Raw genomic sequence first — 15,379 nt, forward strand, 5'->3', positions numbered from 1 at the left:
TGTTTAAAGTTTAATTCTAATTTACCAGGGAAATTAAACCTCGATTCGATGTTTTAGTTTCAAGTAACAATATAGGGATATATGAAACTGAGAATGGTGGCAGCAATTTCGTCTCATATTCTAATTTGTTCAGAATTTTTAAAGGAGAAAACCATGGTGATGATGCGGTAATTGTAAATCTAAATTGATTGTTGCATAGCTAGTTATTTGGGTGTGGGTTTGATTCCTTTCTTGCCACATATCTTTCTGTCATATGTGGGAAGATTATTAATTAATTGATTCCAGTTTTTTATTTCGGTGGAATCTATTCTTTATGCTCTTTGCTCCTTATTCTCTGGATCCTCCTTTACCACGATACGCCATACGATACGCTTTTGAGGTCTGATGATACATATCGCACGTGTGTATCAATTTTTCCTTGAATCGCACTTGTATCGTTTGTATCGTATTATAAATCGTTGAATTGGATTTCTCCCCTGATTATTTTGAACTTTGAAGTTTATTAGTAGGATCAAAGCATAGTTTAGTAACTATGGAAGTACTTTTTATTTGTCATGTAATTGATGATTTTAAAGGAGATAAACATTTGCACTTTGTCATCTTTTGATTATATTTGATATATATACCATATATTTTTCATTTAGGACTTATTTCTATGTGTGTTTGTATCGTACGATACATAAGACGATACGATTCACGATTCAACTATCATGATCATAATAGTTAATAGAGATTACCTATTTTAATAAAGTTGATAAAATAACCCGATCAATAATTACAATGTTTTACTTTACCTTATAACTCACTTTAGGAAAGTCAGGCCCTTATTTTCCGCCCACTTTAAACCTCAATCTGTATCCTTATGAATATTGTTTTTTGATAAGTCAAAATTGAATTATAGAAGTACTAGGGGTACTTCAACCCATGGATAAATGAATAAAGAGGAAAGAAGAGAAAAACATAAAAGACAAAATGGAGCTCTGGTCGAAAGAAACTAGCCGAAAACCAGCAAAAACAGAGAAGCGAAAAACACGACAGAGGGGGTAATTTAGCACCATCACAAAACTAAAAGCGAGGGCCTTGTATTTTTGCACCATCAGTTGGCAGACCAATAGATCCGTACTACGCAGCTTGCAAGCTCAAAGCTTCCATACCTTCAAGAAACGGCGGAGCTCGAGGCTATATAACTGCCAAACCAAAGAAATAGATCATCTACGAACAACAATTTCCTTAATCTGGGTTACAACATTCAGTTGCATAGGTCCCGACAAGCAAAACAATTTGACTCTTGGGTATTTCTCTCTGACAAAGTAAGTACTTTTCTTTCTTGATTGTTTGATCAAGAATTGAAGTCCTCCTTTTATACTTCAAGAGCTTCTAGGGTTTGTTGATAGCTGTTGGAGCGTGTAGAGCATCTTGAGTTCTAGCCGTTGGATCAAATGGTCTTCTCGTCAGGTGCATTAAATGCACTATGTCCTTTTGCTGAGGCAAAATGCTACAAAGTGTATCATGTCAGTTTGTTGGTAGCATATGCAGCATCGTTCCAGTCCTTTAGAGAGTGAAAGAGAAAACTCGATTTTGACAACATTGTACTTGTTTCCTTGATCAATGTGCTTTGTATAATATCACGTGATTCTTTGCACTTAACTTTCTCCTCAGGAATTTCAAAGAGATATCTTCAATTTGAACATGACGTTCTTTCTCTGGACATTATCTTCATCGGTCAACTTTAAGATAGGCGATGAAAATCTTCACTAAGTGTAGTATTCTCTTCTGTTAGATGATCTGGTGGATTAGACTTTTCTTTGCTGGTACAGTCTGCCCTATAACTTTGACCTTTCTTCTCTTGAATGGAACGTCTTCTTGCCTTGTCTTGCACTTTGAACATCAAACGATGAGGGATGTGAGTCATAAGTGTTGTTTCCTGAAATATAATTCAAATGAAATTTTAACCATTACACTTAGGACTCGTTTGGTATACCGTATTAGGCATGATAGTATAAACTTATACAATACATTATGGACTTATCCATTGTTTGGTTCTCACATCGTATTGTATAAGCTTATACATCAAGTCTCTCTTATACATTAAAATGATGGATTATTTAATCCACTCTATAGATGATGGATAAGACATGATAAGAGTGTAATGTATAAACTACTTGAATATATTTAATTAATCGCCACCACCACCACCCTCCATCACCACTACCACCACCACTGCCACTGCCGCCGCCGCCGCTGCCACCATCATCGTCGTTGCCACCACAACCATGCTTCACCACTGCCACCACCCTCCATCGCCGCCTCCACAACTACTGCCACCGTCGCCACTACTGCCGCCACCTCCATCGCCTTAACTATCGTCACCACCGTCACCGCCACCTTCACCGCCACCACTACCTCCACCGCCACACCCACCACCACCCTCCTTCGCCACCGTCGCCACCACCCTCCACCACCGCCACCACTACCACGCTCCACCACTGTCACCATCGTTATCGCCACTCACCACCGCCGCCACAAATACCACCCTCCACCATTGCCACCATCGTCGCTACCGCCACTACTACCACCACGTCGCCACCATCATCACCTTCAAATATCATCACTATCACCACCACCACTGACGTCACCAAATTATACAGTGTATGACCAAATACTGTATAATATTAAAATTTTATCATGCTTTATCTTATCAGGCCTCATACAATCAGGTATTATACTATCAAGCCTTATACTATACAACATACCAAACTGACCCTTATACTATTGAAAATTGTTATCATTTAAAATATGATAAACGATATATTCAACGTTTGAATTTAACAAAGGTACTCAAGAGTTTTTGGGGTGAGCTCTAATGACTTCAATTGATTTGCTCAAGTTGTCTCATCAACTCTATTGAATAATGATGTCTCAAACTAGTTTTAGACATGTAAAATTTGTTGTTCTTATCCCTTTAAATTGCATATTGGATATATGATAAAATACGAGCTAACAAAAAAAATGAGCAGTAACAAGGAAAATTAAACTGAAAACAAAAACTATACACATTTACAATTATTCAATCATGAAAATTGTTCCAATGTTTTAAGTGTCGGCACACCTCCTTGACAACGATGATAAACTTGATAAAGTTTTTCTCCTGGTCGTGTTACTGCTTTTATAGTTAAAATATTTAATTGTAGTATAGCAGTAGCCAGTTTTCTTTTTCCGCAAGGAAGTGGGACACTAATGTTGTATTGTTGCTCAATAGCTTATGATAAAAAATCAATTATTTCAAAAGTTTAAGTTGTTCAGTAAAGCACACATGAATGATTTTATATTATTTATAACACGACCCCTCACACAAGAGCTCATTTGAGTTTTCCCATTTGAGCTTGAAGCGTAGAGAATGCATGTGCCAACCTACCACGTATTAGAAGAATTTGTGGCGACAATGCTCGAACTATAGACTGCTTGGTCATAGGGGCTTTGACACCATGTTAAAAATCAATTATCCCAAAGCTTAAGTTGTTGAATAAGGTCCGCATCAACTATCCTAGAACACTCTCCGGCTACGTTTGAAGCATTGTTCACACGAAAAAACTTTGCAATGTGATAAATAAAAATAATCCATTTATCCAAGCACCATTAAGCTAGCTCAATGGCGTCTCTCCTAGACTCCATGATCCTTCTAGAACCATCTTTTCTTTCAATTTTATTAGGGGTGTAATCGGATCGAATTTGTTCGGATTTAAGGTGTTTAAATGTCCAAACCAATCAAACATGTTCGTTTTGGATTGGTTCGGATTTCTAAATTTTTGCTTCTAAATCTGAACCAAACCAACCCGATCTCAATTGGATTGATTTCGGATCGGATGGTCGGATTTGGAATAAAAAATATTTTTAAAAAATTGGCACGAAAATTATTATAAAAACGTGAAAAATATATATATAAATATAGAAAAATTCAACATTTCCAAAGAACAAAACATTCAATAATGACATAATTCATATAATCCAAATAAAACCAACATATCCAATACAAATATAAATAGGAAATGTAATGGGATGGAATGTTTTAGATGAATGTAAATAACAATTCTCAATTCATTGGGTTGGTTCGGATCGATTGTTTTTTCAATTCCAAAATATTTGTTTCTCTGCAAAATCTCTAGAAATAAACAATGCTTAAATTCTTAAGTACCAAAAGAGAAAATAATGCATTAATTCTTCAATATTATATTTCATTCGATAATCACCAGCAACCAATCAATGATCCGGGTACAACTTAAAACATTGTTTTAATGACAAAATGTAGAGCAGCCTCTCTCTACTAGTATTATTCAACGATAAAAACAGAAATTAAAATTTATTCCTCGATTTCTTCACAAGGAAATTGTTACCCTGCTGCATCTCGGGCATTTAGGATCAGCTTTGGACACCAAGAAAAACATCATACAACGAGTACATCCTCTCAGAATGTATGGTGGTAGATCCTCATTTGCACTACCACCAAGTTCAGAGGCCAATATGGCAGACAAGTATGCCGGTGGAGCAGATGGTGGCGGCTCAACCTATGAATACACAACCACCACATACATAAGAAAATTAGTAAAAACTAGCTTTGAAAGCATAAAAAATTGTTGACCAAATTAACATTTATCAAATTATATGAAAAGGGAAAAAATCATTTGGTGGTCTACAATAGATTTTTTTTTGAAAGAAACAATAGATTGTTTTTTTAAAACAATTTTTTTTGAAATGAATTCAAATATATTGAAACTAAGCGGGCACAGAGGCCAAAATGTCAGAACGAACAAAAGCATCTAGACCCGGCAGCCCCTCCTCTATCCAAACCAAAAAAGAGGAAGCACCTCGGGCTAAGAAGTCTGCGACACTATTGTCGGAACGACGAACAAAAGAAACATCCATGTTTGTAAAAGAAAACAAAAGTGAACGACAATCAGAAATAACAATAGATTGTTAAGAATATATAAAACAGATCTACAAAATTATAGAATTTATTTTCAATCTATCAAAAAATTTAAATCATATAATAAAACATAGGAATGGAAGAAAACAAGTTTACCACAATAGCGACATTAGGCGAATGAAAGCTAGCTTCATCTCTTTTCTCGGTGCGAACGCTTGTGGGTGTTTCCATCACCATAGCGATGGTGGAAAGTTTTTGTGCAGAGCCTGCTTGGCTGCCGATGTACAGATGTTGAGTGTCATTTTCACCGATATTCTTAGGCTTTATATACTGGTTCCCTAGGTTAAACTTATAACTTATAAATGGAATAAAATTAAAAATATATAATTTAGGAAATGCTCGTGTTTATCCCCCAACTCATGATTAACTAAATCCGAAAATAATTATAATTCATTATATTTTTAGATAAATTTATCAAACCTGATTTCTTGCACCTCCCGAAATTAATATTTGCACACCCCAAAAAATTTCTTCTCCAAAATATCCCTATAAATTTCTTCCAAAGTTAAATTTTTGGAATTGATTTTTTTTTTTTTTTGAAAATAGCAACTTCATTAAGATAATCAAGTGGGTATTGAAGCCAAAACATCAACGTCCAAGAATGGACCCAAACCAGAAGGCCCCTCCTCCACCCAAACATGCCCGGAGAAAGAAGAGGCATTCTAAGCCATATAGTCTGCCGCGGAATTGCCATCACTGCAAACAAAGAAAAGTTCAACATGATCAAAGAAAGGGAAAAAAGCAAAACAATCACTAATAATAGAAAATAAATAAGACACTCCATTACACTTCCGCCAAGCATGGCAAAGCTCAAGATTATCCGTTTCAAACTGAATTGAACGGAAACCAAGCTGGGTAGCAAGTTCCATGGACCACCGGAGGCCAAGTGCTTCAGACCAGAGAAAGAACCACCACAGGGTACCAGGATGCTGCTGCCATGATATCGCCATTAGAGTCGCGAGCAACCATACCAAAACCCACCAATCGGTCTGCTCCTACTGCTGCATCTATGTTAATCTTAATCCACCTGTGTCTTGGTCTCTTCCACCTCGATGGGTGTTGTCCACGTTGGGTTTGTGCCACTGGTAAGGGAAGGACACGGAGAGTACCACCACGTCGTATGATAGCATCAATCTAAACCTCCACACCCTCAAACACACACCTATTCCGCCTCTCCCAAATCACATAAACCAGGGTCTGAACCTCTGCAATCCCTTCTGTCTCAGAATCAGCCAAGATACGCTGCATAAACTCAAAGAAGCGAGTCCCCTACTGCACGCGCATCCCTAAAGACGAGCCGAACCATCAACAACAAGAAACCTCGCACTCCATGAACAAATGATCCATCATCTCCTCCTCCATGCCACAAAAGGGACAAGAATCTTCCACGTCCACCCCACGCCGACGAAGTGCAGCACGAACCAGAAGAATGTCATTGAGAGCTCGCCAAGAGATGTCCTTGCACCGAGGCAGCGCTGAAGATTTCCAGGATTTACGCCACAATGTCGCTGCCATGGATTGCTCAGTGGACACCATAGGGGTAGAACTTGCCACCTTTTGTTATACACTTATACTTTCGGAAGTTCAAGTACCGAAAGTGTTTTTTTTTTTTACTTCAAAAGTTTTTTTTTTGAAAGCTAAACTTTATTAATGAGAAAAATGCAACGAATGTACAAACTAAGCGAGACAAACAAGGCAAACCGCACAAAACCAAACAAACACCCTCCCAAAGCAAGACACCCCTAAATCAAATGAGGATGATCTCGCCTAACTTGAGCTTCTAAACCCTTAAGCATAAGAGCTTCTGAGCCTCTAGGACGCAATCCGAGTTCCTTTCCAACTAACCATATTCTCTTCGCCCTAGTAGAAACCCCGTCCTCGCCGGCGACGGGCTCTAGAAAATCTCGCGGCAGCTCGACCTTTTTATTGCGGCTTCCTTTAGGGCGACCACGCCGTGACCCATCATCCTTCCCTGTTGGGCTGGGCGTCGTCTCCAAGTTTTGCGAACCATACCCCACCTCAACTGCTGCTTGTGTTGAAGACAAAGCCCCCATAACCGATAAAGACTCTCCTACAACCGGAGACTGGGATTGACCCTTCTCCAAACCCCCCACTCCACCAAGGACATGATCATCCCCCACATTTGACCCTGTGACTTGAAGCCCCCTATTTCCTAGAACGTCCATCTCAACATGAGCTCGATCACTCCCCACCTCCTTTCCATTCTTAAGCCCAAACGGCAACGATTGGTCACGAGATCCCTGGGCCAACACACACTCAGAGTTGGTTCGGATCCATTTATTTGAAACCGGTGCGTAAGAAGATATTTTTTCTTCAAGTTTCAAAATTGAAAATTTTTCACTTCTGTAAGTTTTAAGATTAATAAGTGTAATTCAGATTTTTTTTACATTTGCGGAAGTTAAAGTATCGGAAGCTTTTTTTTCCTTCTCAAAGTTTAATTTTATTTGTTCTCCTAGAAGTTCAAGTTCCGGTAGTGTAAATTTTTTGCTTTTGGATATTTAAGCTTTAGAGTGTATTTGCAAGAAAAAGAGTATTATAATTCTCGCCATTCATGTTTAGGGAAACTATTTTTTTTTCCTTAATTTTGGATATAATTTTTTAAAGCAATTTGGGATATAATGGTTGTTATATTTCATGTAAAATAATGTTGGTTATATTTGTCATTTCAAGACAATCTTTTTGTTAGCAACTTTTTCTTTCGGGTTTATTTACAATATTTTAACATAATTTTTTATATTATAATTAAATATTAAAATAATAAATATAAATAAATAAATATTATTTTATTTTAGTCATTATAAAAAATATTAATAGATTTCTATTTGTGTAAATAATTAATATTAATATATTTTAATAAATAATGATAATCAATAATTAGAATTGAATTATTTTTAAAAATGTAAAAAATCATTCATTTAATATATGAAAAATTATTAAGTGAATTTGAAATATTTTAAATCAAGTAATAAGTTTTTATTATCATAAAATAAATTATTAACTTATTTTTATAATTTTTATCATCAATTAAATAATTTAACTGTTGTAATTTTAATAAGTTACCACTTTATTAGCGTAAAACATTATTTAGTAAATTTAAATTTATTCAATTTCTTTTGCTATCATGAGACTAATCACTCGAGTTTCTGAGATCACATTAAGTGAATAGACATCTCCCAAAAAATCATTGTCCATAGCTCGGCCGAGGGTTGAACCCTAGATTAGATGTTTAATGAGCTGGACTATCTACTAGTGTGTGCTAAACCTTTTTTTAAGCAAAATAAATGAATCATTTTCCTCGTCAATATAAATATAACCACCGTGAAAGGCTAAAAAACTACTCAAAATGACAATTAAATATGAACAAAAAAATTCTTCTAAAATGATATTTAAAAAGGAACGGAGGGAGGAGTAATAAAGTCAGCAACAAACTAGCCTAAAAAGGGAGCAACCAAACCAGTGTGTACTACACCTTGTTGGTAATTTTACTTAAGGGAAATAACTATTTTTCTCTATTTTGTTTCCTCAAGTTGTTTTTAATAATATATAATTAATAAAAAAATATTTAAATATTTTGTAAAAAATACACCCAATTGACGTTGTAATTAATAGCCAAAACCCTATAGCTACATCTTTTTAATTTTAAAGCTAAATTTTGTAAAAATTATTTATTGATAAATAGTATTTCATTTTAATTTTTAATATTCATTCATATAAAAAAATATTACTTGGTTTTATTTTAATATTTCAAAAAAATCCTCAATTTATGATTTATAATTATTATTCTAAATAAGTGATTCAATTAATACTTATTAGTATTACAAGTTTTATAACTAATATATAAATAATAATGAAAATGAAATAAATAAATAATATTTTTATTAATTAAAAATTCAAGTGAATTTCACTTGTATATATAGATATAGATTATATATACTTAGCTTTAATACTTTTTATGTATTCTAACTTTAATACTTAATTCATTTTTTCTGTAAAAATATAGTATTAATTTTAATTTATTATTTTAAAATTTTCATAAAATATTATTAACTATCAATTAATATTTTTATGGACATAAAGGTCAAGTCAAATTTACTTATTATTTTTTTACAATTAGTTATATATATAAAAGATTATGAACTATCAATTAATATTGTTATGGACATAAAGGTCAAGTAAATTTTACTTATTATTTAAAATTTTCCTCAATGTTTGATTAATAATATAAATATTTAATTTTAAATATGAGAAATTGAATTATTTTCCTGTTAATAATTCATATAATGAATAATATAAGAAAATACTAATAATTACATAGTATTGTTATTAATGTGAGTCAATTTTACTTTTACTTATTATTATCATTATTATTTTTAAATTTCTTTCTCCAATTTTAATTAATAATAAAAATTTAAATAATGATAATTTTTATTATTAAATATGTAAAAACTGAAAAATTATAATTATTAATTAATATAATAAATAATAAAAAATTAATAATAACTAATTAATATTGATTAATAGTAATTAATATTAATTGCTCTTCTCACTTAAAACGTCGCCAATATATATATTGAAGGGAGTGTACCGTGGATCTATATATAGTCCCGATGTAAAAAATTGTTGTCTGGAGAAAAATCATAATTATTTCTTTCAAATTTGATAAAGGCATAAAGTACTTCAAAATAAAAATTAACTAAGGTCTTGCATTCGAGTCTTGTGGATGGAAAAAACTGTGGTTGGCAAAACCAGACCAGACCGGACTGGGAACCGAACCTCTGGCCGGTCCTAAGCACGCACAAAACCGCCTAGGTTGAAAATCAGTGGTGAACCGTCCAAGCTTGGCTGTCAGGGAACCGTCCAAGTATTTTTTATCAGTCCTCCAAGTATGAACTGTCCAAGTATTTTTTATCAATCCTCTTTAGGTTTGACGAGTATTCTTTCTTAAGTATCTCAAGGCTTGACAAATATTTTTTCCCAAGCCTTTCCAATCTTGATGAGTATTCTTTCAATAGCCTCTTCAGGCTCATTGTGTTTAGTTGTCAGTGATTCCTAACCAGTATTCTTTGTATTAGCCACTTTAGGCAGTGTGAGTTTACATAATTTAGATCTTCTCCCAGTATTCTTTACACTAACCTCTTCAGGTTGTTGAGTTTTCTTGTCTAGGCCTCCTCCAGGTACTTGTATCAGCCTCTTAAGGCTGTTGAGTTTTGGTCAATGACTTCTCCCTCTTTACCAACGATGAAGTGCGTGCTAAATTTATACTATCAAGTAAGGTGTATTCAATTTTTACTAATTTGCAACATCCCAAAGTATGTACAGGATAGAGCTTAATGTAGATTGAATACTCTCAATCTTAATCTTGAAGATTTTGATCAATACAGATATATGATGAAGCACGATTAATTGATCTAAATATCTCAAGACCTTTTTTCTCAAATAGCTTAGTAAATAGACATTTGAGTTGATCCTTTCTCTCTAGCTATTTCTTCACACGTGTCTCATAAATCTTCTGTGTTGATGTACAACCTCTTGGTGCATGGTTCTTCCTCGTGCATTTCTCCTGGATAACAAGCTTCATAACTTAGATATGGACTTAAGCTCATGCACAATGATGCACTCTCATTGCACCGAATGCACACCTCCTTCAGCTTTAAATTTAGTCTTTATATCTTAAGGAGGTAGAATATGACCATTGGAATAGTAGCTGCAACGACTCTATTCGTTATCCCGTTTGTATGTGACATTTATGCTTGGCACACCGTCTCAACGAATCTTTTCTTCTAATGATCAATATAATAGACAATTTAGCTTTGATCATTGAGAGAGTCTACATTAGTGGTTGCCTTTTCATCTGTCTCATCGTTTGTACATATTGTCTGCACTTAATCTTGTGAGGATGCTTTCGGCTTGTGCAACAGTTGGATATGATTTTGACAGCTTGAGACAATGAGGTTTCCTAATAAAGTAACACCGTATGAGTCTCTATTGATATAGGTTTTTCAAAGCTACTCCTCTTCGGTTGATAGGGTTATGATGCTAGTTCTCTATCATCCAAACCTACTGACTTACTATTTGCGGACTTGTCATAAGTTTACATTGGTAATTGTATACCAATGTTATTCTCGTTTCATTCTATGCGCTAAAGAGTCCTTCAACAAATGACGCTCTTTCTAGTACCTCTAGCTTGACGTGCTTTAATTGCTTGGTACCATATTTTTTTATAGGGAAATGTTAGTTGTTAGTAATGTTAGTAAATTAGTCATCCTCAGAGTTCGAACCCTAAACCCTTCATCTCACACAACCCTTATTTCTCTAGCTTTTACCACTTGTTATAGGATGCCGATCTGATCCCAACTAGACCAAAACACCAGTTGGGATCGGATCGGGATCCTACCACAATGAGATCCTACATGAGATCCGGATCATAAAGTTCCAAAAGAATCATAAAATCGTAAGATTCTAAGATCCTGATCGGGATCTTGACTACATTACTCTTACCAACACATATAAGAGTGATATTGCAAAACTGCGTCGTTTAAACGGAAACGACAAAACCATCATGTCGTCAAGTGTTTGACTAGTCGAGGGGGGGTTCCACACTTCCACCTTCTTCTCTTCTTCCCCTGAATCGGTGAAGCATTGAATAATGGCAGACGATTTGTTTGAAGGATTGCCTCCTCCATCTTCCGCCACTCTCCTTCCTCAACCACCGCCATCTCCGCCAATTGTCTCGGTTCCCACCGCTGCAGTTCCCGCACCAAAGCCAATCCTCAAAAGTTCTCTCAAGCGCCCTAACCCTACTCCAACCGAAACCCAAGGTTACTTCTTCTTTTCCCTCCTCTTTTTTTCAATCAATCGAGCTTTGTTTTTCATCATGGCACCCTAGGGTTACGCATTCAAACGATTCTCCAAGTAGTTAGGTTTCCTGTTCGCTCTCTCGTACTCTTTTTTGCCATTTTATGTTTTGACTCTGAATAAATTAACATTTGACATACCTAATGGTGAGATTAATGGGTAGAAAAATTCATGATCAAGATTCAAGCTTTTAGCACAATTTGACATGAATTTCCAGTCACAGAATATGCATCATTTTAGAGTTTTTTTTTTTTTTTAGTAATTGTAGTCTACAGTATTTAGTGGGATAGTCCCGACTCCCGAGTGATAGCTCTAAGTGGTAAGAGCTGGGGGGACATATGGGTTGAGGAGGGGAAGGTGCAGGGGTCGATCATTGGAGGGTGTAATTTATCTTTCCGATGTACTAAAAAAAAGTATTTAGTGGGATAAGGTTTGTTGTTGTTGTTGTTGTTGTTGATATCATTGTTTTAGTGAGAACTCAAGTTGTTTGTGGAAGGCATGTTAATTTAAGGATTCCTTACATTGTTTATCCCAATAGTACTCTATTTGAGCTGAGGTTGGTTTATGATGTTTCAATATGAATAGTGAGAGGATAAAAATTTGATTTGATTTTCTCCTGGTTTTGAGGAATGGTGGTATGTTGTGCAGTTATTGCTTTTATTTGATTCCGTCCCTGTTTTGAAGTTTTTATTCTACTGAAATATGGACCTGCTTTGTCTGTTGCAATTTCAGATACAGCACCTAAAAAAAGCTTGAAGTTTAAACTCACGACTGATGCTTCCGAAGCGCAAGTTATTGAGGCAATGCAGAAGATATCTTCACACATCAAGAACCCTGCAAAGTTCAGCAAGGCTGCCAAGCTTGCTATACAGCTGGTTCAAGCAGGAAGTGTTACGTCTAGCGTTAGTGATTATTTTTTTGCCATATTAGAAGCTGCAATGTCATCATCATCCCAACATTGTACTGATCCTTCAGTGCGGGCAGATTATCATGCTCTGTTCGAAGTAGCACAAGACATCAAAGAAGTAAGATTAATATTTGTGCAAGATATTCATCGCCAGCAAAAAAATTCTTTTTTATTATACAGAGAGTATGTTGAAGATTTCTTGACCTATCCCTGTCCTTTAATTGCAGCACCTCGATAAGAAGCAAAAGAATCAACTGGCAACATGGACAATTAATGCCGTGGTAGCAAATGATTTATATACAGATGACAGCTTTGTGGTATGGTTCTCAATTTTAACTAATCTTTTACGTTAAGCATGCTGACAACCAATATAGTAAATCTGTAATATTCTTCTTATTTGAGGCAATATTGGAAAGATGTCCATCTGGTTTTGACATGTACTGTTGTTCCATACATCACAAAATGAATAGATGTACTCTCTTTTTCTTTGGATGTAATTCATAATATTCATGCATGCACTGTTGTTATTGCTTTGATGTAGCTATATTTGAAGTTGTGTATCAATTAATTAGTTTCATAAGTACATAGACTGTGACCAAATATGGATCTAAATTAGTCTATTCCTTTTGAAGATTTAATTTTACCAGCAGAAGTTAAGATAAATTGGAAAGGAAAAATCTTCTGGAGGATACTAAGATTATTGTCAACTCAAGTGAGTGAGTGGTTGATAAGCGTCATTGTTTCAATTATCGTCATGCACTTTGTTTGACCATGCCATGTGTTCTTTTACTGATGAATGGCGAATGGGGCATGGGAGTGCATCGGAGCATGACATGTGTGACGTCTTGAATCTTGACATCTAGAATGACGCTGGGGCCAAAACTTTTTTGATATGGAGTTGCAACATTATTCATTTGATGGGTGAATTTTATAATTTAGACCTCACGTACTTGTGGAAAGCTTATTAATACGTCAAATTAATTGTTGTTTAAAATTTGTCTGGGTGTTTTCATGTCTACTGTGTGTTTTTGAGTTGCTTAGCCTGTGTAGATTTGGGATGTTGTTGCCTATCTTAATCTTACTATATGTACCTCGAATATTTGGGCTCATAAAAATTATCCATATGTTGCTCATGCTTTATCTCCTAATGTTTATACAGTTTTCTAGAGCAGCTGGAAAAATCAAGGAAGCTATATCTAACCTTCCTGTAGCAACAGAGGAGGAAGACAAAGATGAAGCAACGTCTCTGAAAGATAGCACAGTTTTGGTAGGTGAAGGTGGTGAAACAGTTGCCGCAAACGAGCATATTACTGACGCGGAGGAAGCTGACCCATTTGGACTTGATGCTCTGATTCCTGGATCCACAAAGAAAGGTGAAAAATTAAAGGCAAAGAATGGTGAAGCTGTGAAGATAAGGAGGGAAGATGAGGAAGAAACTAAGCGATTCATCAAGTCACAAAGAGAAGCCCTGATAACTTGTTTAGAGATTGCCGCTCGGCGTTACAAAACACCTTGGTAAGTGCTGGTCCTGTTTTCTGTTGTATTTGTGTTTTCCTTATGTTTTGTCATTTTGACATCATTTATCCTTGTTTGAATTTTCTCTAATTCAGGTGTCAAACCGTGATTGATATTTTAGTGAAGCATGCCTTTGATAATGTGGCAAGATTTACAGCTCATCAGAGGGATGCTGTAGGGAAATTGTGGGCTTCCATTAGAGAGCAACAAACACGTCGGAAGCAAGGGAAGTCAGTTAATGGAAAACTTGATGTAAATGCCTTTGAATATCTTCAAGAAAAATATGCTAATGAGAAGATTAGCATTCGACATTCTGTGGGAGGTAGCGGGGACCGAAAAGCCACACAATGGCTTGGTTAAATATTCTTGTGAGCTTCCTGAGGCTTCGTTTGGATTGGGGGAAGGGGATGGAGTGGAGCGGAAGGGAGAGAGGGGTTTGAAAGATCCATTGTTTGTGTAATTAAAAAAAGGATGGAATCAGATGGAAACCAATGGTATCAATTCCATTATGTTCCATTACTTTCCCCCACTTCCTGCTAAGTTTTTTTTGGCCTTTTTTTTGTTATTTAGTTGTTCGCTCTCATTATCTGTCTTGCTCTTCTATTTTTTTTTTTTTACATTAATTCATCTAAATCTTGTTTATTAATATTGGAGTATAAACAACCATAAGAAATGAACACCTAATGGTAAAATTGGGATGTTCTAAGTAAGAAAATAAGGGTGTCACTATTTCTACTCGGAAAAAAGAAAAGATGAGTGAAGATATTTTTTTTGAAATAGAGCAATTAATAGTTAATAGTTTTATAGTAAGGGTAATATAGGAATATTATAATAATAACTTGTACCACTCAGTCCATAACCCAAACAATAGAGTGGTAATTTTCCTCCGCTCCGTCATAAAATACCCAAACAATGGAATAATAAATTCACTCCGTTCCATTCCACTCCATTCCGTTCCTTCGTGTTCCATTCCGCTCCGTTCCATTGTGTTCCATCAATCCAAACATACCCTGAGGGGAGAATGATGGCAAATGTCAACTTTAAAATGGCAAAAAATAGGGGAAAGATGATGTGTTCTCATCACTTCATTGAGTGTGTTG

General features: G+C 35.3%; 1 protein-coding gene across 1 annotated transcript; it reads left to right on the forward strand.

Moving 5' to 3' along the window:
- The first annotated feature begins 11,544 nt into the window (after positions 1-11,544).
- Positions 11,545-14,868, forward strand: LOC130720755 (uncharacterized). The gene is made up of 5 exons (XM_057571449.1): positions 11,545-11,820; positions 12,590-12,882; positions 12,992-13,081; positions 13,924-14,279; positions 14,375-14,868. The coding sequence occupies exons 1-5, from the start codon at positions 11,649-11,651 to the stop codon at positions 14,637-14,639; spliced, it is 1,176 nt and encodes a 391-aa protein (XP_057427432.1). The 5' UTR covers positions 11,545-11,648; the 3' UTR covers positions 14,640-14,868.
- The last annotated feature ends 511 nt before the right edge of the window (positions 14,869-15,379 follow it).

The sequence above is a fragment of the Lotus japonicus genome, chromosome 5, assembly GCF_012489685.1.
Source record: "Lotus japonicus ecotype B-129 chromosome 5, LjGifu_v1.2".
Classification (NCBI taxonomy): Eukaryota; Viridiplantae; Streptophyta; class Magnoliopsida; order Fabales; family Fabaceae; genus Lotus; species Lotus japonicus.